A 21,304-nucleotide genomic window follows, 5' to 3' on the forward strand; every position below is an offset into this window, starting at 1 on the left:
GTCCCACTGAGACACATTCAGTTACATTGAGAAGGAAAAACAGCAGCCTGCCAGAAAGCATTTCTCTCCCAAAGTGCAGGCACAAGTCACATGACCAGGGGCAGCTGGGAAATTGACAAAATGTCTAGCCCCATGTCAGATTTCAAAATTGAATATAAAAAAATCTGTTTGCTCTTTTGAGAAATGGATTTCAGTGCAGAATTCTGCTGGAGCATCACTATTAACTGATTCATTTTGATATAAAAAAAATTTCCCATGATAGTATCCCTTTAAGCTATTTGCTTAAAATGCAAATCGAAGAGCTGCCGAATAAAGGGCCAATAAACTCAAAAACCACAAATAATAAAAAATGTAAACCAATTGCAAATTGTCTTAGCATAGCACTCTCTACATCATACTAAAAGTTAACTCAAAGGTGAAGACCCCCTTTAAGTGGCAGTAGTAAAAAAAATCCAAAATTCTGCCATCGATAGAAGCATGGAGGGACCACAAAAATGAAGAAAGTAAAACCGTGACCTTTGGTTATGGCAACTTTTTCATAACAGAAGTGAAGATGATGATGATGTGTTCCTCTGTTGAAGGACTAAGTTGCTGATATCACAGCGGATAACCGGATGGCCTTAGCTCGGTCTGTGCAAACAGTAGTCATTCTCTGTATCCAGGGAGCTGTTGTAGCCTGACGAAGGGTAGAGTTCTCTTTTTAATACTCTGTTAACAATGTTCAACAGAACGTTCTTGTACTGTTGGCGTAGAAGGGAATATACAAAAGGGTCTGACGCAGCTTTGCTGTATGCAAGGCACTTACTTATAATGCCCCAGTAGCGGTTTATTTTTACAAAGGGAAGAAGTTCTATTAACCTGGAAGAAAAGAGAAAGTTTTAAAAATCGTTTATATATAAATAGATTCGCCGGTCATCTTCTATTTTTAAAAACACAAGAGGAAAATGCACATGTACAACAAGAACCTTTCCTTATAGAGTAATCATTCATTTTATTGAACTTTCTTCATATTTAAAACATGAGCTGATCTGTAAAGAGCATTGCAACAAATGGCCTACAGGAGAATGTTTGTTTTCAGAAAATGAATGTTGTTAAATTGTTTCTACACTACTCTACAGGCTTGGCACAGTGCATCAGAATGCCATTCACTTTACAATAAAGGTGTGCTTTGTTGTGTCATGTACAGTATGGAGCCAGCTGTGGCTATCATCAATATTAGTTCTGCTGCTCAAAAACGAGACACCGGTGGCGTTTCGCAAATTTGTCGCCTTTTAGCGAATTTCGCAGGAAATTCGCACATTTTTCGAAACGCCCCGAATTCGCCCATCACTAGCGGTAGGCATGAGCCACATCCAAATCAATCATAATGCAATGTAAAACAAGCTCTCTCTCTCTCTCTCTCTCTCTCTCTCTCTCTCTCTCTAAATATATATATAAACATTAAAGTAGAAGGAAAGGTCAAAACTAAGTAAGATTTATGTGAAAGGTCTATATAAATACACCAGTAAACCCTCAAAGTAATGTTGCTCTGAGTCCTCTGTCAAAAGAAACACCACATTTCTTTCCTTCTATTGTGTACTCATGGGCTTCTGTATCAGACTTCCTGTTTTGATCTTAAACTTCCAGGGCTTGGGCTTGAGCATGCTCGGTATAATCTGAGCCCAGAAGTATGAAGTGAACAGGTGAACAGGAAGTGATGTCACACCAAGAGAATATGGTAGTTGCCATCCTAAAGAAATGGTAAGAGCTTCTAGAGCTGTTTACTGTATGGTAATGCATCCTACAGAATAAATATAGCATTCTAGCTTGCACTATTGTGGCTAATCTATTGGCAATAAACTGCTTCGGTAGTTTTCCTTCTCCTTTAAATGCATGTATTTATTAAAAGTGAGGGAAAAGTAAAATCAATGGAGGGAGGGGGCACCAGCCCAGGATACGATTCACTGAGCACAAGCTGATGCGTCATCATCATTTTTCACCTCGTTTCGCCGAAAAAATGACGCCCATAGACTTGTATGGAGATTTTTGGCAAAGCGAAACGTGTCAAATTCGCCCATCCCTGCTATGCAACTTTTTTTTTTGAATTGCTATACTGGAATTTACTCTATTAGAAGTTGAGCAGGGGACACCTAGAAGAAAATGGCATCACAGTTCTCAACAAACAGTACCCCGGGCTGTTGTGTTTCTTAAAGAACAGGAGCATCAGCCTTGGGCAACAGGTCTAGAATCACTGGGTGGTGTTTAACAACTTCATACCCCTCTCAGTGATTTTAACTTTCCCTCTCCATTATTTTTTAACAGTGGCACCAGTCCAGCATTTCAATGCTACACTCCCTATGTCTAAATATGTATAACTCATTGGTCATACGTGCACTTTGGGACACTCGTCTACCAAAAGGATATAGCTGGAAGAACTGGACTAAAGAGCATAAGGGGACAAAGATGATATAAGTCACTGAAGTCAAAATAGCCATTAAAGCATTAGATCTGGTCATCGAGCAGTCAAGTGATCAGATCTTTCAGGGAGACTCATATGAAGCAATGAGATCAATGGTTAGACAGTTTTATCAAAGTTTTCCATTACAGCCAGCAGTTTTTATTTGTAAAATCACCTTCACACAGGCAGATGTCCAAATAATTGTGCCAAAAAGTGCAAGTTTAAAAGACCATGCACTTTTGGCCTAATAAAGTAACCAATGGTAACAACTCAGCAATTAGCTCTGTCTACTACAATATAATGAAATCAAATCTCTGCTCTAAATCAGAAAATTAACTTCTGTGAGCGAGTGAGTTAATGAGCGAGTGCCTTGGAGGCTGGATGAACGTGAGAGAATCAGTATGTTCCACCCATTAAAGAGAAAAGCAAAGAATAGCTATAGCTGTAGGCATCAATATTGATTTATTCTATATGATCTGCAGAAAATCTCCTTCACTCACACTGATCAACCTCTAGGGGTTCTCTGCCATAAGATGTAATTATGGTTCTAAAGATTCCAGATGATCTATAATGATTTTGGGATCATGCAAAAAAGTAATAAGTCCCTGCCTGAAGTAATATTGATATATGATGTAGACACTGTAGTCTAAGATAAATTGATCTTTATATATTTGTTCCTGAATGATTTTTTTTTTGCTTCTTGAGTGTTTCAGGTTTGAATATAAACTATAGTGGTTATAAACATCTTATCAGTTGACTCTATACACAGTAATAGGGGTGAAAGAGCGGCCTCACTGAGCTGCCATAACCTTCCTATTGAGAGGTGGAGCAGAAGCCCACTCAGCAGCCAATATGTTGCTTAACTCCACCATGATGCCTGAAAATACCTATCCCACCAGCATGTTGTTAGGAGGAGTAACTGCTCATACTTTTCTTAGAAAAGTGGTTATGAAAACAGACAAACTATGCTACGCACCCATGAATGTAACCTAAAATATCAGTTGAATTTGTGCATTATCTCTAGTCACAATATTAAAAAGAAGGTTAGCCATCGATTCAACAGGTACATAACTGCTTTTATGGATTCAACCCAATCATGTGTCTCCTGGCTGTGAAACTGATCATTTGAAAAGGTAAACCTCTCACTTTGTAACACTTTGCCTTGACTGTTAAAAGAGACGTTTTATATAAGGGAGCTGAAAGGAAGGCTTTTATGTACTGTACTTATGGCCAACTGTAAGCCCAACTAACAGCACATAGAATGCCTGAGTGATAGCACAATCCAGTATGTACAGTAAATGAAAGAGTCACTTCACTTGCTGTCAAAACAACATTAAAGAGCTGCAAGTACTTCCATACTCATAGATAGATGGAAAGAAAGATCAATGGACGAATGGACAGATAGATAGATAGATAGATAGATAGATAGATAGATAGATAGATAGATAGATAGATGATAGATAGATAGATAGATAGATAGATAGATAGATAGATAGATAGATAGATAAATGATAGATAGATAAATGATAGATAGATAGATAGATAGATAGATAGATAGATAGATAGATAGATAGATAGATAGATAGATAGATAGATAGATGGATGGATGGATGGATGGATGGATGGATGGATGGATAGATAGATAGATAGATAGATAATAGATAGATAGATAGATAGATAGATAGATAGATAGATAGATAGATAGATAGATAGATAGATTGATAGATAGATGATAGATAGATAGATAGATAGATGATAGATTATAGATAGATAGATAGATAGATAGATATATTATAGATTGATAGATAAATAGATAGATAGATAGATTGATAGATAGATACATATATTATAGATTGATAGATAAATAGATAGATAGATAGATGATAGATAGATAGATACATAGATAGATAGATAGATAGATAGATAGATAGATGATAGATAGATAGATAGATAGATAGATGATAGATAGATAGATAGATAGATAGATAGATAATAGATAGATAGATAGATAGATAGATAGATAGATAGATGATAAATAGATATATAGATAGCTATACATAATATTGTCCTTGGGGATTTAGTGTGATACTATGACAAAACAATGACATAAGAGTATAAGGAAAACAATTATTTCCAACCTGATATGTCTCCTATCTAATACTCTTGAGCAGTGATCCCCAACCAGTAGCTCGTGAGCAACATGTTACTCTCCAACCCCTTGGATGTTGCTCCCAGTGGCCTCAAAGCAGGTGATTATTTTTGAATGCCAGCCTTGGAGGCAAGTTTTGGTTGTATAAAAACCAGGTGTACTGCCCAAAAGAGTCTCAATGTAGGTTGACAATCCACATAGGGGCTACCAAATGGCCAATCACAGCACTTCTTTGGCACCCCAAGAACATTTTTCATGCTAGTGTTGCTCCCCAACTCCTTTTACTTCTAAATGTTGCTCACAGGTTCAAAAGGTTGGGGATCCCTGCTCTTGAGTAAGTGGGGGGTTATAACCTCTGGACCCAAAAAATACAGGTATGGGGAAGTCATCGCACTTCAAAATAACCTGAAGAACTTGTTGTTAAAACAGCCACTGGATATCTGGCACCCAGAAAGGTAGAAATTGTGATACAGACTTCCAGCAGATGTATTAGGAAACAATACAGAAGAGGAGTTGAATCAAGCATGCAAAGCCTGAAATATACATCTAAGCATCAGTAGGCCGACTAAATAGATCACAAGGTTGTGTTAGGGTTTGAAACCTCCTTCTTTCCTTTAGTAATAACCACTTACTTCTTTCTGCCAAAGTTGGTCATGTAACAATCTCCACTGAACACAATGTCAAGACCGCTGGGAGCGCGAGGAGTCGCGTCCGCTCCCGGCGGCGAAGAATCCAAGATGGCGGCGCCCAGGGAACCCACGTGGGTTCCGACGCCGGCGTTGTGACGCCAGCACGGCGCGACGGTCGCAGGCGCGCTGACGCTGGCGCAAGGGCGCCAAATTCAAAGATAAAAGGACGCCTGAGGCGCCAAGATGGCGCCCGAAAATAGGATCCTGTTCCCTGAGTGATTCCTGGGTTCCCTTGCTGTTTCCCCTGCTTATATCTGCCTGATTCCTTGTTGTGACCCCTTGCCTGGACTTGGACTTCGCTGATACTCTGCCTGCCATTTGACCTGTGCTTGGACTTTGTTTATTCTCCTGTCTTACCCTTGGATACCACAACCTTGATCCCTCCTGAGGGGCTTCCTCCTAGATCCGGACTACTCCCCAGAGGGGGCTCCCGGCTCCCTGACATTATTTTCGGGCCATGGATCCTTCTGAGGAAGCCACACCTCATGTCGGACGAGCGCTCCGCGGACTGGCATCCCGCATGGAGGACTACGAAAACCAGCAGGTTCGCATTGGGCAAGCACTCGATGTCCTGCTAGCTCAAGTGCCTTCTGCGCCCTCCGCTGCTCCACCTACTGGAGATCCCCCCATGGCGGCAGCCTCTACGAACGCAAGCTACCCGACTGGTGAGCCTCGCATTCCACCTCCCCCTCGCTTCAGTGGGGACCCACAAGCCTGCAGGGGATTTGCCACACAATGCCAAATTCAATTTGAGTTCCAACCCACACAGTTTCCAAGTGAGCGTTCCAAGGTGGGGTATGTGATGTCTCGATTGGAAGGCAAGCCACTGGAGTGGGCAACGTCTCTTTGGGAGAAGAATTCCCCGGTGACTTATGATGTTAAAGACTTTCTCCAAGCTTTTCGCATAGTCTTTGATGCTCCAGGTCGGGTTACGAACGCCCCTGCCCGTCTCTTGCAGCTCCGGCAGGGAAGCCGCAGTGTCAATGAGTACGCTATAGACTTCCGAACTCTGATGGCGGAGACTTCCTGGTGTGATGACGCTTACAAGGCCGTATACTACCAAGGCCTATCCATCCGCATCAAAGATGATCTCGTCTCCAGAGAGACTCCTGACACCCTGGAAGGGCTGATCGCTCTATCCATTAAGGTTGACACCCGTCTCAGAGAACACCAGGTGGAGAGAGAGCGCAGCAGACGATTTTCTCCCATGTTGGCCCCTCGCTTTCAAAGGCCGATTCTGCAAGCATCCGCTGTCCCTGTGACTCATGTGTCCACGTCTCCCCTGGAGGAACCTATGCAAGTAGGAAAGGCTCGCCTCTCCGAGCAGGAAAGACTCCGAAGACGTATGGCAGATCTCTGTTTGTACTGTGGTGGGCATTCCCATTTTGCCAACGCCTGTCCTGCCAAAGCCAAGAGTTTTGTACCCCGAGGTATGTCTCAGGTTTCTCATGTAGGGGGCATCACTCGAGGTCCTCAGGAGAAGTATCAAGAAAATTCACGCAGACTTCTCCTTCCTTTGCAGATTCACCTGGCAAGTAAATCTATCTTCGAAAGGGCCTTCCTCGACTCCGGAGCGGATGGCAATTTCATGGACGCCTTCTTTGCCGAACGCATGAAGATTCCCCTGCTTCCATTGTCTTCACCCCTGCGAATTACCGCCATAGATGACAAACCCCTGGAGTTTGAATTCGTCACAATGTTCACGGCGGAACTATCTGTACAAGTTGGGGCGCTGCATCAAGAAAAACTTTCTTTCTTCATCATTCCCTGCCCTTCTACTCCAGTAATATTGGGTCTTCCGTGGTTACGTCTGCATAACCCCACCATAGACTGGTCCACTGGGCAGATCTCTCGTTGGAGTTTATTTTGCCGGCAACATTGCCTTCCGCCAAAACCCCTCGAGAAGGTGAATGTCTCCACTGCGGAACTAAAGACTTTGCCCTCCACTTACCAGGGGTTTTCTGATGTGTTTTGTAAAAAGTCTGCAGAGTTCCTTCCCCCACATCGCTCCTACGACTGTCCGGTTGAACTCCTGCCAGGAGCTATGCCCCCCAGAGGGCGCACCTACCCTCTCTCTCCTGCAGAGACTACCGCTATGAAGGAGTACATCCAAGAAAATCTCCAGCGGGGGTTTATCCGCCCTTCTACCTCTCCTGCAGGGGCTGGGTTCTTCTTCATGGAGAAGAAGGACGGAGGCCTTCGGCCTTGTATAGACTATCGGGGTCTGAATAAGATCACCGTGAAAAACAGGTACCCCCTGCCCTTGATTGCCGAGCTCTTTGACCAGCTGAAAGGGGCAAAGATTTTCTCCAAGTTGGATCTCCGGGGGGCCTACAACCTCATTCGCATCCGGGAGGGTGACGAATGGAAGACGGCATTCAACACTCGGGATGGGCACTATGAATATCTTGTTATGCCCTTCGGCCTTTGCAATGCCCCTGCCGTCTTCCAGGAGTTTGTTAATGATGTGTTCCGAGATCTCCTAGGAAGGTTCGTAGTCGTATACTTGGACGACATCCTGATCTTTTCCAAGGACCTTGAAAGTCATCGCTCCCAGGTGAAGGAGGTACTCTCTCGTCTGAGGAAGAACTCTCTCTTCGCCAAGTTGGAGAAGTGTGTCTTCGAGGTATCCAAGATCCCCTTCCTAGGATACATTATCTCTCCAGAGGGATTTGAGATGGACCCCGTGAAAGTGTCGGCCATCTAGGAGTGGCCTCTCCCACTGAGTACCAAGGCAATCCAGAGATTCATCGGATTTGCTAATTATTATCGACAGTTCATCCGGGGGTTCTCTTCCCGCATTGCACCTATCCTGGCCCTCATCCGGAAAGGGGGTAAACCCAGCCTGTGGCCTCCATCTGCCATAGAAGCCTTTCAGTCCTTGAAAGAGGCCTTCACGTCCGCTCCTGTTCTCCGACATCCCAATCCTGCACTACCCTTCTGCATCGAAGTTGATGCTTCTGAAGTCGGAGCCGGAGCTATCCTGTCTCAGAGACACTCCACTGATGGAAAATTGCACCCCTGTGCGTTTTTCTCCAAGAAGTTCTCATCCGCAGAGCAGAACTATGATGTCGGAAATCGAGAACTCTTAGCAGTCAAGCTTGCCCTTGAAGAATGGCGTCACCTCCTGGAGGGCTCTGAAATTCCTGTCCAGATTTTCACAGATCACAAGAATCTGGAGTTTATACAGTCCCTCAAGAGGATAAATCCCAGACAAGCCAGATGGGCCCTTTTCTTTTCCCGATTTAACTTTGTTTTGACTTATCGCCCAGGTTCCAAGAATCTGAAGGCCGATGCCTTGTCTCGTAGCTTCACTCCGGTGGACCGTGACCCTGAGACGCAGGAACCAATCATTCCACCAGTCAAGATCATTGCCTCTCTGTATCCCCAATTTGCCGACCAGATTCTGGCTGGGCAGTCCTCGGCTCCTCAAGATACTCCGATTGGCATGGCCTTCGTCCCTCCAGAACTTTGCTTGGCCATCCTGCAACAAACCCACTGCTCCAGGCAAGCTGGACATCCTGGTCCGGCCAAGACCCTTGAACTCTTGAGGTGCCTAGTCTGGTGGCCTGATATCCGCAAGGATGTAAAGGACTTTGTGGCTGCTTGTAATGTCTGTGCCACTTCTAAGCCTAGCCATTCCCGCCCGAGCGGGTTGTTACAGCCTTTGCCGGTTCCCTCTCGTCCGTGGACGCACCTCTCTATGGACTTTATTGTCGAACTTCCTCCCTCCGGTGGGAATACTGTGATCTGGGTTGTCATTGACCGCTTCAGCAAAATGGCCCATTTCATCCCTTTGAAGAAGTTACCCTCTGCGGTGGAATTATCCCAACTCTTTATTAAGTACATCTTCCGCCTGCATGGTTTCCCGGTGGAGATCGTCTCCGACAGAGGCACCCAGTTTACCGCCAAGTTCTGGCGTTCTCTATGTAAAGACTTGGGAATAACACTTAAATTTTCGTCTGCCTACCACCCGCAGACGAATGGGGCAGCTGAACGTGTGAACCAAGCCTTAGAACAGTTCCTGAGGAACCACGTATCTCTTTGCCAGGACGATTGGTCTGACCTCCTCCCGTGGGCGGAGTTTGCTCATAATAATGCATGTCATTCCTCCACAGGAAGGTCTCCATTTATGGTGGTGTATGGACAGCACCCTCAAGCCTTTCCTCAGGACTTCGTGTTGTCAGACGTCCCGGCTGCAGATGATCTGGCAGCCCATATGCTTGCTATTTGGGCTGCAACCAAGTCTAATCTAGAGAAGTGTGCTCTAGTCCACAAGACTTTCGCGGATCGCCGTAGAAGGCCCTCTCCTCCCTACAAGGTGGGTGATTGTGTCTGGCTCTCTTCCAGGAATATTCGCTTGAAGGTGCCATCTCCCAAGTTGGGTCCGAAGTTCCTGGGTCCGTTCCCCATCTTGGAGATAATTAACCCTGTAGCCATCAGACTTCAACTCCCACCAGAGATGAGAATCCCCAACGTGTTCCACGTCTCCCTGGTGAAGCCCACCGTCTCCAACCGTTTCTCTGGTGTCCAATCTCCTCCTCCTGCTGTCTCTGTGGAGGGTCAACAAGAATTTGAGGTGGAGAGAATCCTTGATTCCAGAATCTCCAGAGGGTCCCTTCAATACCTCATCCATTGGAAGGGCTTTGGCCCCGAAGAATGCTTTTGGGAGGGACACCGTGATGTGCATGCTCCTCGTTTGGTAAGAGACTTCCACTCCAAGTTTCCCCAGAAACCAAGTCCCGGTGGTCCTGAGGCCCCCCGTGAGGGGGGGGGGTACTGTCAAGACCGCCGGGAGCGCGAGGAGTCGCGTCCGCTCCCGGCGGCGAAGAATCCAAGATGGCGGCGCCCAGGGAACCCACGTGGGTTCCGACGCCGGCGTTGTGACGCCAGCACGGCGCGACGGTCGCAGGCGCGCTGACGCTGGCGCAAGGGTGCCAAATTCAAAGATAAAAGGACGCCTGAGGCGCCAAGATGGCGCCTGAAAATAGGATCCTGTTCCCTGAGTGATTCCTGGGTTCCCTTGCTGTTTCCCCTGCTTATATCTGCCTGATTCCTTGTTGTGACCCCTTGCCTGGACTTGGACTTCGCTGATACTCTGCCTGCCATTTGACCTGTGCTTGGACTTTGTTTATTCTCCTGTCTTACCCTTGGATACCACGACCTTGATCCCTCCTGAGGGGCTTCCTCCTAGATCCGGACTACTCCCCAGAGGGGGCTCCCGGCTCCCTGACACACAACAAGTGACAAAATTCTTTCCTTTCATTCAAAGAGCATTCAAAGTAACTGTTAATATGCCATTCAACTCAACAGGGGCCTCACAAAATTTCAATAGGTTTTCAATAGGTTGTCATTATTTATTTTTTAGAGTTTAGGGCAGAGACACACGCTCAGATTCGGAAAGATTAGTCGCCCGTTGACAAATCTCCTCTTCTTCGGGGAGACTAATCTCCCCGAACTGCCACCAAGTAGCAAAGGTGCCCTGTTCAATTTGATGATCAAGAACAAAATATAAATATACAGCTGATGCTTTAAGGAGATGTTCACCTTCAGAATAACCTTTAGTAGAAAATGGAATTCTGGGACATTACAGCTCCCTAGTCTGGAATCTATCCGGGTGTTAGAAGATGAGCAGAATAATAAGTATTGAGAAATAATAAGCCCAAGCCTTATAATGAATGTCTGGCAGGTGTCGCTGACCCCAGCAACCATGTTAAATTTTAGGTTAGTGAGAGAATAGAACAGAAACAATTATAAGACTCTGAGCTGACAAGAATTCTGAGCTTTAAACAATATGTTTATAAATGTTACTGAATCCCCCTAGGAATGAAACGTAGAAAGATCTGTAGTCCAACATAGGTGAAATAAATAGTGAATAATAACGCCAGAAAGTAAATATTAATCAGAAAACATAACTTCATGATCTGTAAAGGAGAACTAAACTCTAAAAATGTCTAAAAATTTTAGCCATTACCCACATTCATTTCCACTAGTCACCCGCAGCATGCATGATTTTACCATCATCCTTAAAGGAGAAGTAAACCCTAAAAATTAATGTGGCTTAAAATGCCATATTTTATATATTGAACTTATTGCAGCAGCCTAAAGTTTCAGGTTGTCAATAGCAGCAATGATCCAGGACTTCAAACTTGTCACAGGGGGTCACCATCTTGGAAAGTGTCTGTGACACTCACATGCTCAGTGGGCTCTGATTGGCTGTTGAGAAGCTAAGTTTAGGGCTCGTTACTAATTATCCAGCAGAAAATGAGCTTCCCTGGCTGTAATATAAGCTGATGCTACAGGTTTGCTGATTATTCAATTCTGATGCTAATTGCACTGGTTTCTGTGCTGCCATGTAGTAATTATCTGTATTAATTACTAATCAGCCTTATATTGTGACATTTCTATTCTATGTGTACTGTATATTGTGAGTGGGTCCCTAAGCTCAGTAAGTGACAGCATCACAGAGCATGTGCAGTGAATCAGCAGAAAAGAAGATGGGGAGCTACTGGGGCATCTTTACTGCTAAAGGGCTGTGGTTGCCTTGGGCTGGTACAGAAGCACAAAATATAATGTACAACATTTCTAGCTACTTCTTTAGTTACCGTAAGCTTTAATTCTCATTTAAGTCAGAGGGGACAGAAAGGGCATTTAAAAAGACTATAAAAGAAATACAGTAAGTGGTTTAAAGAGTAATTAAACTCAATGCAATTAGGAAATGGTGAGTTGGCTTTTAATGTAGTACCAACCCCCTAAGGGTCTGTAAGTGGGTCGGTAATGAAGGCATGAGGGATCTGAGTAATTATTCATTAGAAATATAATGTTTTTATTTACACTAATAACTGAGAAAGTAAATGTGCTAAATGCTTCCCTTTCCTTAGTATGTGAAAAACAACAAATTACGGTGTAGTAGTATAGAGTGCTAGGCAATATTTATCCTCAGATGACACAACATGCTGTGTTGCCTCACAATTGTCTTAAGGAGGGGGGAAACTTTTCAAACATATGAACACAAGCAGCACAAACAGCATATTAGCAGGGTGCTTGCTGCAATACATGAGATCTACTTGGCTTTTGAATAGGTTATTAATTATTTTTGCAGACATATTAAAGGGGACCTGTGACCTACGCATAAAAAGTTGAAAAATGAAAGTCCTTTGCAAATTAAACATGAAACACTAATTATTTTTCTCATTAAAGCACCCATACTTGTTATAAAGCTGTTTAAATATCTGAGTTGTCAATCAAATATTATCTGCCCTGCCTCTATGCCTGAGGCATAGGGGAGGGGCAAACTTTTACTTTCACTTTCCATTCAGAAATTTCTAAATGCCACTGCACTTCTCACATTGCCCCTTCCCTCAGGCTCTATAATTATGTAGGGCATTAGGTTCCCCATTCTTGTGCATACACAAGATTTTGGGGTGATACACAATTTGTCTTAATAACAGTGTCTACAAAATGGCTCCTGCCAGCTTGCTGTGATTGTTCCAATACAGAAGGAAACAAAATGTAAATAATAAATATAGTGTAAGTAATGTTTATTTTGCTCAATTAACATGAAATATGGTCCATATTTGTCACAGCATGGAGGGGCGGAGAGCAATATGCATTTACTTGATTGCAATTGCAAAGTAGATATCCATGCCAAAAAAATAATAACTAATTAAAAAAATTAATTATTTTTTTCTGTAACAGCGTCAACTTTTTTTTGTCTTTTATTACTATTATCAATTAGCAGAGAAATAGGGTTATCTTTTGTAACAATGCTGCAATATGCAGGTATCTGTGTTATTAGTGAAAAGAAAATATCTTTATATTAAAAGGTAGCTAAATCCCGTAACAAGCAACTGTTAATTTCATTCAGTGATTATCTGACTTTTTTAGTTCAAATTCCACATACAGGTCCAGCTTTTAGTAAGGCATCTATTTCTAAGTCCCATCCCTCTTACCTGTTGCTTTTTCTGAATGTGACTTTGAACATCTATCTATCTATCTATCTATCTATCTATCTATCTATCTATCTATCTATCTATTTATTATCTATCTATCTATCTATCTATCTATCTATCTATCTATCATCTATCTATCTATCTATCTATCTATCTATCTATCTATCTATCCATCCATCCATCATCTATCTATCTATCTATCTATCTATCTATCTATCTATCTATCATCTATCTATCTATCTATCTATCTATCTATCTATCTATCTATCTATCTATCTATCTCATTCATCTATCTATCTTATGAGTGACCTGGAATGATTTTTTTAATGCAATTATTGTGCCTTTAGAAGTCATTGCACTTGCAGAAGGGAAAGGGAAGGCTGCGTTTCTCAGAATCTCGTGTTTTGTATCCATGTATCGCAGCTACAAACAGGAATGTGTGGGTATAAACAGCAGATGTCTGTTATGTATCACCCTAATGAATCTTGTTTGGTCATTGCTCTTTCTGCCCATCCTTGTGCCATACTGACCTGGTGACAACATAAGGAGCAAAACACACCACAAAAGATCCTATAAAAACACTGATTTTCTTGGTAGCCCGCTGTCTTCTCCTTTTCTGCTCGCTGAGACATCTCTGCTTCACACTGCAAAGTAAATTTTCTGTAAGATTAAAGGGTAAATCTGCACAGGATAAAACTGTCATCTGGGCTCCTTCCAGCACTTGCAGCTATTAATCAATTTCCTGAGGCTACAAAACTTTTATCTGGCAAATCATTTCTGTGGCTTCTGTGCCAATAAACAAGCACGTAGCCAGAAAGCCATGCCATTAATGATGGGAGGGAGCTGGAGACTCTAAAAGGAGCCCTTGTTTGCACATGGAACTACGAGGAGATCAGAATGTAGGCTATACATTATTAATGATGAGCTATCCAGTTACTTTTAAATAACCTCAGTAATGACTAATTATCCTCAGCCCAAAGGGGACGCAGGACGAGGAATACATGTGCGGGGGGATTAGAAATTTCTTTTTCATCTTCCCATATTAACAAGGGCTTGGATGCAAATTTTTGGATGAAATTTAAAATGATTTTAGTGAACAAGTGATTTAATATACTATGTGAACATGAGATTAGCTCCATCTCTTCATGGTTGTCATGTGAATAATGGAAGCTCTTACCCAACTCGGCAACTGGTAAATAATTCTGCCAGGGTACTATAAATGGCATCGCTAGATAAGGTCAAACGTTACGCAGTTCTACTGCTAAAAGTTTAACCCTTTAGTGCAATTCCACATGTCTACAGTGAGGGTATCCTCACTGACAGCCGCCTGGGGAGCGCAAGTCCATCTTCCTAATGATATTATGGAGGATCTGGTTACAGCGTTTGATCTGATTGTGCAGAACATGCATATCAAATCTAATAATAATATTTTTTACAGTGTTTTAACAGCGTTAACCGCATGAAATGCATTGAGTGAAAGAAAATACTTTAAGTCCAATGAAAACACAGCAAATGTGATATTCCTGTATTGTGATTGTATTGAGTTGCTGGTTCTGTGATGTAATGAATAGATGGCTTCATGATATCACTTATAATATAAATATATATATCAATGAACAAATGCATAAAACCGAGGGTGAGGTCTCCCCTTGCAAGTCTATCATTTGTATGGCCCCCCCACCGAGCTCATAGAAAGACAAGAGCTCAATTATTGTCATAATAATGTAAGATGTATGCAGAAGTGCAAATCCGAATGCTCCCTAATTATTGCCCTCCAACCGGGCCCCCCGTTCCATTGCCCTAAGCCTCCCTAGGGGGCAGCTCTAGGGAGTTTGAACCAATGCTATGATTAAGTGCATGAAACGCATAAGGCTTTCCCTACTATCTGCCTAAGAAAGTCTGCAGTTCTTTTACTTTGCCTGTCCTTGGGTTCTGCGAGTGCCTACACTTTTCTTGGTCTATAACCACCACCTTGAGCTGTAGGTCTGTGGCATGTGCACCCAGGTCCCACTTATGTACTGGTGAGATTTACTACTTACATGGCTAAGCACCAAGAACCTCTTTTCTACAGCTCTGGCATAAACAGAGATCAAACTGCTATAATATTCACTTCCAAAGTCAACTGGTTGTTGTAAATGTAGAGTCACAAGACTAAGGTCCTAACTATGATATATTTAATGCTTGTGTTATCTTCCAACTACAACTATACCCAACGATATAAATATAATTCACCATTCTGAAACTAGGATCCATATTTTGACCATGCAGCTGATGTTCATGAATCTTTCATGGCTACTTATGACATGATCCCTCCATTGCTCTATCTTCTTCTTCATCGTTAGCACATTTTGACACAGTTAAGAACACAATACAGGTGAATGAAAGATAACATTACCTGGGGTGCAGATCAACTAGCAAAACAAGCGTTTGCATGGTTATTATATCTATCCTCCTGCAATGGAATCGGGCCACCTTTAACACCTTTAAATACGTAAAGCATAAAATAAGCAGAGAGAGCATGAAAGTGGCGGCATGGAACACGATGGTAAAAACCATAAACCTCCTCGTGTCAGCCTCTTCCTTGGCATGCAAAGAGCAAGAAGCGTACATGCTACTGTAGTCAAACCAAGAGAAGAAGTAAGAGACCAAAGGAAAGGTGAGGGAATGGAGCCAGGAATAGCCCATCATAAGCACAGCATCTTTATACCTCATCTTGCTGGTGTAACTTAAAGGGAACACTACAGCAATCCATTTATCTATGCTGAGAGCTGCCATGCTTAACATGGTGTTAGAAGTCAGAAAAGTTTCCAGGAAGCCTACAGCTTGGCACAGGCTGTCGCCGAAGGGCTGTTGGTGCTTAACGATAGCCAGGAAAGTGGAAGGCATGTTAAGGATAGTCATAAGCAAATTGCAGAGAGATAAATTTACCAGGAATATCCCAGAGACCTGTTTGCGGATCTCGGTGCTGCACAAGAAGCATATCACCACCAGGAGGTTGGCAAGTAAGGACACGACAAGAGCAGCAATCAGGAAAATCGCCAGCAGAACCTCTGCCGGGTTCATTTCTTAAAATGTATCCATGAGCCCGATGTTCAAAGAGGAGAGAGCATGAGATGGAGAGCAGCCCCCTCCTACATGCTTTCAGTGAAGTTGGATAAGTGGCATCCCCTTGAGTTGGGAACACAATGATGAGCTTTCCAGCAATGGGATACGGTTGCTGTCCAGGGTCCTGGAAGTAGTGTGACTGACAGGCATGCCAGCACAGAGGCACATGTAATCCAACAAGCGTATAGTGTTCCCTGATTCTTCTGCACCGCTGCCCCTCACATTCTGTGCCACAGCAAAATATTGAAAAAAAAAAAGGCAGCTGCTGCTTCACTGGACTCGGGGCTAAGAGAAGCTGATGTGAGTGTGAAGCAGGTGTGGTTGTTGTGAGTCTGTGTCTTGAGAGCTACTGTATGGGATCAGCATGATGGGAGTGGTTTTGGGCTGTGCAATGGCAAGAGGAGCTGCAGGGTCCTAGTTTGTAAAGAGAGTGGTTGCATATTCAACAGCTCACTATGTCCCTCTTATTATCTCTTATATTCATGTACTCCAGTGTCCATCTCTATATATTTCCTGCCCGTATTCACTGACGCACACGAGATACAGTATGCGTTATCTGGCTGTAAATCTATACTGATTATTGATGAGTCAATCTGTCCCGTTTCACTTCGCTGAAAAATTACCGAAACAATGAAAAATGCGCATTACACACTGAAGTCAATGGGCGTAAAACATGTTTTTTGTGTATGACAATTTTTTCTCACTCCAAATGCATAAAAGTCAATGGCCGTTTTTTCTTGGTGACTTTTTTGTCTCTGTGACTTTTAAGCCCAAACACATTAAAGTCAATGGGCGTTTTTTCTTATGGTGACTTTTTTGTCACAGCGAAATCTTCCATGGGGAATTTTTGCCACAGTTTTGCGAAAAAAATTGCAGGTGGCGAAGTGCAGAATTCCACCATGAGTTCATGCCTGGTGAATAAATTCTCTCATCGCTAATTCATTCACTATCTATCTATCTATCTATCTATCTATCTATCTATCTATCTATCTATCTATCTATCTATCTCTCCCTCTATCTATCTCTATCTATCTATCTCTATCTATCTCTATCTATCTCTATCTCTCTAGATATCTCTCTCTCTCGGCGAAGCGAAACGGCACAAATTCGCCCATCACTAGTAATGATCTGTGTCTCCAAAGATGCCCCAGTAGCTCCCCATCTTCTTTTCTGCTGATTCACTGCACATGCTCTGTGCTGCTGTCACTTACTGAGCTTAGGGACCCACTCACAATATACAGTACACATAGAATAGAAATGTCACAATATAAGGCTGATTAGTAATTAATACAGATAATGACTACATGGCAGCACAGAAACCAGTGCAATTAGCATCAGAATTTAATAATCAGCAAACCTGTAGCATCAGCTTATATTACAGACCAACCTCATTTTCTGCTGAATAATTAGTGACGAGCCCTAAGCTTAGCTTCTCAACAGCCAATCAGAGCCCACTGAGAATGTGACACTTTCCAAGATGGTGACCCCCTGTGACAAGTTTGAAATCCTGGATCATTGCTGCTATTGACAAGCTGAAACTTCAGGCCGGTGCAATAATTTCAATATATAAAATATGAAATTTTTAGCCATATTCATTTTTAGGGTTTAGTTCTCCTTTAAAGATCATGAAATGAAGTTTTATGATTTATATTTCCCTTCTGGCGTTATTATTCACTATTTATTTCACCTATGTTGGACTACAGATCTTTCTACTTTTCATTCCTAGGGGGATTCAGTAACATTTATAAACATATTGTTTAAAGCTCAGAATTCTTGTGAGTCTTATAATTGTTTCTGTTCTATTTTCTCATATATAGCATGAAAACAAATGTAATTTTTAAGCATCTTTACAATTTATATTAACTGCAAGTTTTCCTTCCAATAAGGATTAATCATATCGTGGGTTGGATCAAGTACATGGTACTGTTTTATTATTACAGTGAAAATGGAAATCATTTTTTTAAAAAAAATTGCATTATTTGGATGATACTGAATAACTGGATTGGTTTCTAGATAATGGATTCCATTCCTGTAGGTTGATTAAACATTTCTACATTTCGATTGTGTATGGTAAAGTTGCTTACAAAGTTCGCTTTCATCGTGCAGCATTTTGTATTTGGGTTTACGTAAGTCATTTTACTAATATAGTCAGTTTTTAAGACAGACTGCGACACTTAATGCAAAGAGTTTGTGTAACCTCAAACAAGGGCAAAGCTGCCAGTATGACTCATAATACATTTGCTCACTTCAGGGGATCCTCATATCTTACATTATTCAGTTCCTTGTGCACTGGAGTTTGGAACCTGGTTTCACAACAGTTGGGTATTATAAATAATTTTCTTCCTTTAATCTGTAAATACTGTCATGATTTCAGGGTCATTCACTGCATTTCCTTTACCCACTTTTAGCCTATTCTACTCAACCATCTAAACATACTCTTTTTTGCCATATTAGTGCTATGTTTTTCTTATTGTGAACAAAACATATGATTCAATGGAACATATAAATATATATATATATATATATATATATATATATATATATATATATATATATATATATATATATATATATAAAATATATAATCGCACTGGATCTTCAGATTGGATACTTTGTCGCCCAGGGACCTCAATGAGTCACTACCTTTGGGCTGCTTCACTTAGCACTATTTGATTTTGATGTCTTTCGGATGCTTTGTGAGGATACCATGGACAGTGCATAACTGACCCTATAGGGTCTATCTTATAACATCTGGACTCAATGGGGGTCATTTATAGTAATGGGCGAATTTCTCCCGCGAAATTCGCGAAATGGCGAAAAATTTGCAAAATTCAAATTTTGCCGCTGGAGTCAAAATATTTGACACCAGCGACAATTACGACGCGGGTGGCAATTTCGACACTGGCAAGAATTCTGATGCCCATTAAAGTCAATGGGCGCCTAGAATTATTGCCGGCGACAATTCTGAATTCGCAGTGAATTCGCACCTGGCGAATAAATTCGCCCATCACTAGTCATTTATCGCCACTGGGCATATTTGTTCAGATTTCTGCATTCATTGTTCTACTTGCAGCTGGCTTCAAAAAGGTAATCACTGATTGGTTACTATAGGTAACTGCCCATGGGCAAATTTGCCCAGTGTAGATAAATGAGCCCCAATGTGTCTGCCCATTTACATGATCTCTTTTGCATACCATTGATACATAGTTTTTGAGATGTAACGTCCATCCAATCTTTGCTGTTTGCATGTTATTGTATTGTTATGCATCTGCTGCGAAGCTGGAAGCACAACATCTTATCTTGTATACAGATATGTGGGCTGGGACATACGGCAAATAGTGATGAGCGAATTTCTCACTTTACGACCGAAAAATTCGTGAAGCAGCAAAAGATTCACGAAAAATCATGAAATCAGAAAGTTCCCGAAAATCTGACATTTTCACTCAAAAATCATGAAATTAGAAGGATTTCACTCAAAAATCTTGAAATTTGAAGGTTTCCACTAAAAAATCTTGAAAATCTGAAGTTTCACTCAAAAATCGTGAAATTTGAAGGTTTTCACTCAAATATCGTGAAATTTTAAGGATTTCACTCAAAAATTTTGAAATTTGAAGGATTTCGCTCAAAAATTGTGAAATTTGAAGGTTTTCACAAAAAAATTGTGAAAATCTGACATTTTCACAGAAAAATCATTGAAAAACGGAAATTGATGCTGGCGAATTTTCACCAGCGAATTTTCACGGGAGATTCGCAAATTTATCCGATGGCGGCAAAACGCGGAAATTTACCGTGAATTAGTGCCAGGCGAATTTATGGCAAACACATTTACCCCAATTGACCTTATGCCTCTGCCTTCTCGAGCTGCAGGGTTATATACGGATATTATTCCTAGTCCTTGGCAAACCTCCGGTGCAGACAACACTGGTACTGGCAGCCGTGACAATTCACATGGCAGTTTGGGTCATGACCATACCTCATGGCTGTATGTCAGAGGTTTATAATGTATGGAGAGGACTGTGTGTATATTGCCTTAGTCTGATGTCTACCGTCTAGCAGGTCATCCACCTCTACTGTAATCAACACTGGTGAGGGTACTGTGATACCTTATCTACATGCCACACTTTTGTCCCTGGGAGGGGGGTCTCTAAGATGCCTGCGTTGGCCTACATATGGGTAACAACATTTGGGGGCCCATTGTTATAACCAGAGGTCTGTTTTATTTCCGCAGGTGTCTTTGTGCTATCATGATGTCATCATTGGGGGTATCTCATTGGACATCTATTGTGTACTCTTACACTGCACTGTGTTTCCTTGATAAAGGTTCCTGTGGGGGACCGAAACGTTGGACGAATAAACTTTTTTTCCTATACTCTCATTTGTATAAATCTTGTGAGTACCATCACTGTAAATGCTGTATTTACTATTTTTGCATGAGCACCCAGGTTTCAACTGCTTTCAGGGTGTGCGGCACAACTTGCAATTGGCCACTTTAAATAAGTTAGCAGAGGGGGGTCGGGGGGCCCGGGATGGGTGTGTGGGGGGGGGGAGGTCTGACACTGTCTTTAAATGATAATTCTAAGGTTAGATTCTCAACAGCAGTGTCACAATCCAGGGGTCCAATGGTACCACCACTGATTTAGTGCAGATCAAGGAGAAAGCAAGAACTAGGGCACAGATAGGATGGGTGCTTGCAACAGGATATATCTTTAGTAAAGGCACAGGTAGGTAACAGGTAGGTAACAGGTAGGTAACAAGGCTGTAAGTAGGTAACAAGAAAGTAGGTTGCAGAAAGACACAGGGACAGGCAAGGCAGGTGCAGGTAATTGACCAGTCAGGCAAGGTAGGCACTAACACTATAAGCAGTAAGGCACAAAAGAGGTTAACATACCTCCCAGCTGTCCCTTTCTTCACGGGACAGTCCTGATTTTGACAGCTCAACCCACAATTCTGGATTGTTACTGAAATGTCCCAA

The 21,304-nt window shown here is 42.2% G+C and overlaps 1 protein-coding gene across 1 annotated transcript; it reads right to left on the reverse strand.

The window, feature by feature from the left end:
* Positions 1 to 399: 399 nt before the first annotated feature.
* Positions 400 to 16,663, reverse strand: gpr78.S (G protein-coupled receptor 78 S homeolog). The gene is made up of 3 exons (XM_018242653.2): positions 15,623 to 16,663; positions 13,758 to 13,871; positions 400 to 858 (listed from the first exon to the last, which is right to left on the reverse strand). Exons 1-3 carry the CDS (start codon positions 16,288 to 16,290, stop codon positions 621 to 623), a joined length of 1,020 nt encoding a protein of 339 aa, XP_018098142.1. The 5' UTR covers positions 16,291 to 16,663; the 3' UTR covers positions 400 to 620.
* Positions 16,664 to 21,304: the final 4,641 nt, after the last annotated feature.

Source organism: Xenopus laevis, chromosome 1S (genome assembly GCF_017654675.1).
Source record: "Xenopus laevis strain J_2021 chromosome 1S, Xenopus_laevis_v10.1, whole genome shotgun sequence".
In the NCBI taxonomy this organism is placed as follows: Eukaryota; Metazoa; Chordata; class Amphibia; order Anura; family Pipidae; genus Xenopus; species Xenopus laevis.

What these genes read in the sequence shown, in the direction of transcription:
- gpr78.S (XM_018242653.2), bottom strand. Translation starts at nt 16,290, where the DNA reads ATGAACCCGGCAGAGGTTCTGCTGGCGATTTTCCTGATTGCTGCTCTT. An exon ending in CTAGTTGATCTGCACCCCAG is followed by an intron (nt 13,872 to 15,622) that starts GTAATGTTATCT and finishes TTTACTTTGCAG; the next exon opens with TGTGAAGCAGAGATGTCTCA. An exon ending in GCTCCTTATGTTGTCACCAG is followed by an intron (nt 859 to 13,757) that starts GTCAGTATGGCA and finishes CTTTTCTTCCAG; the next exon opens with GTTAATAGAACTTCTTCCCT.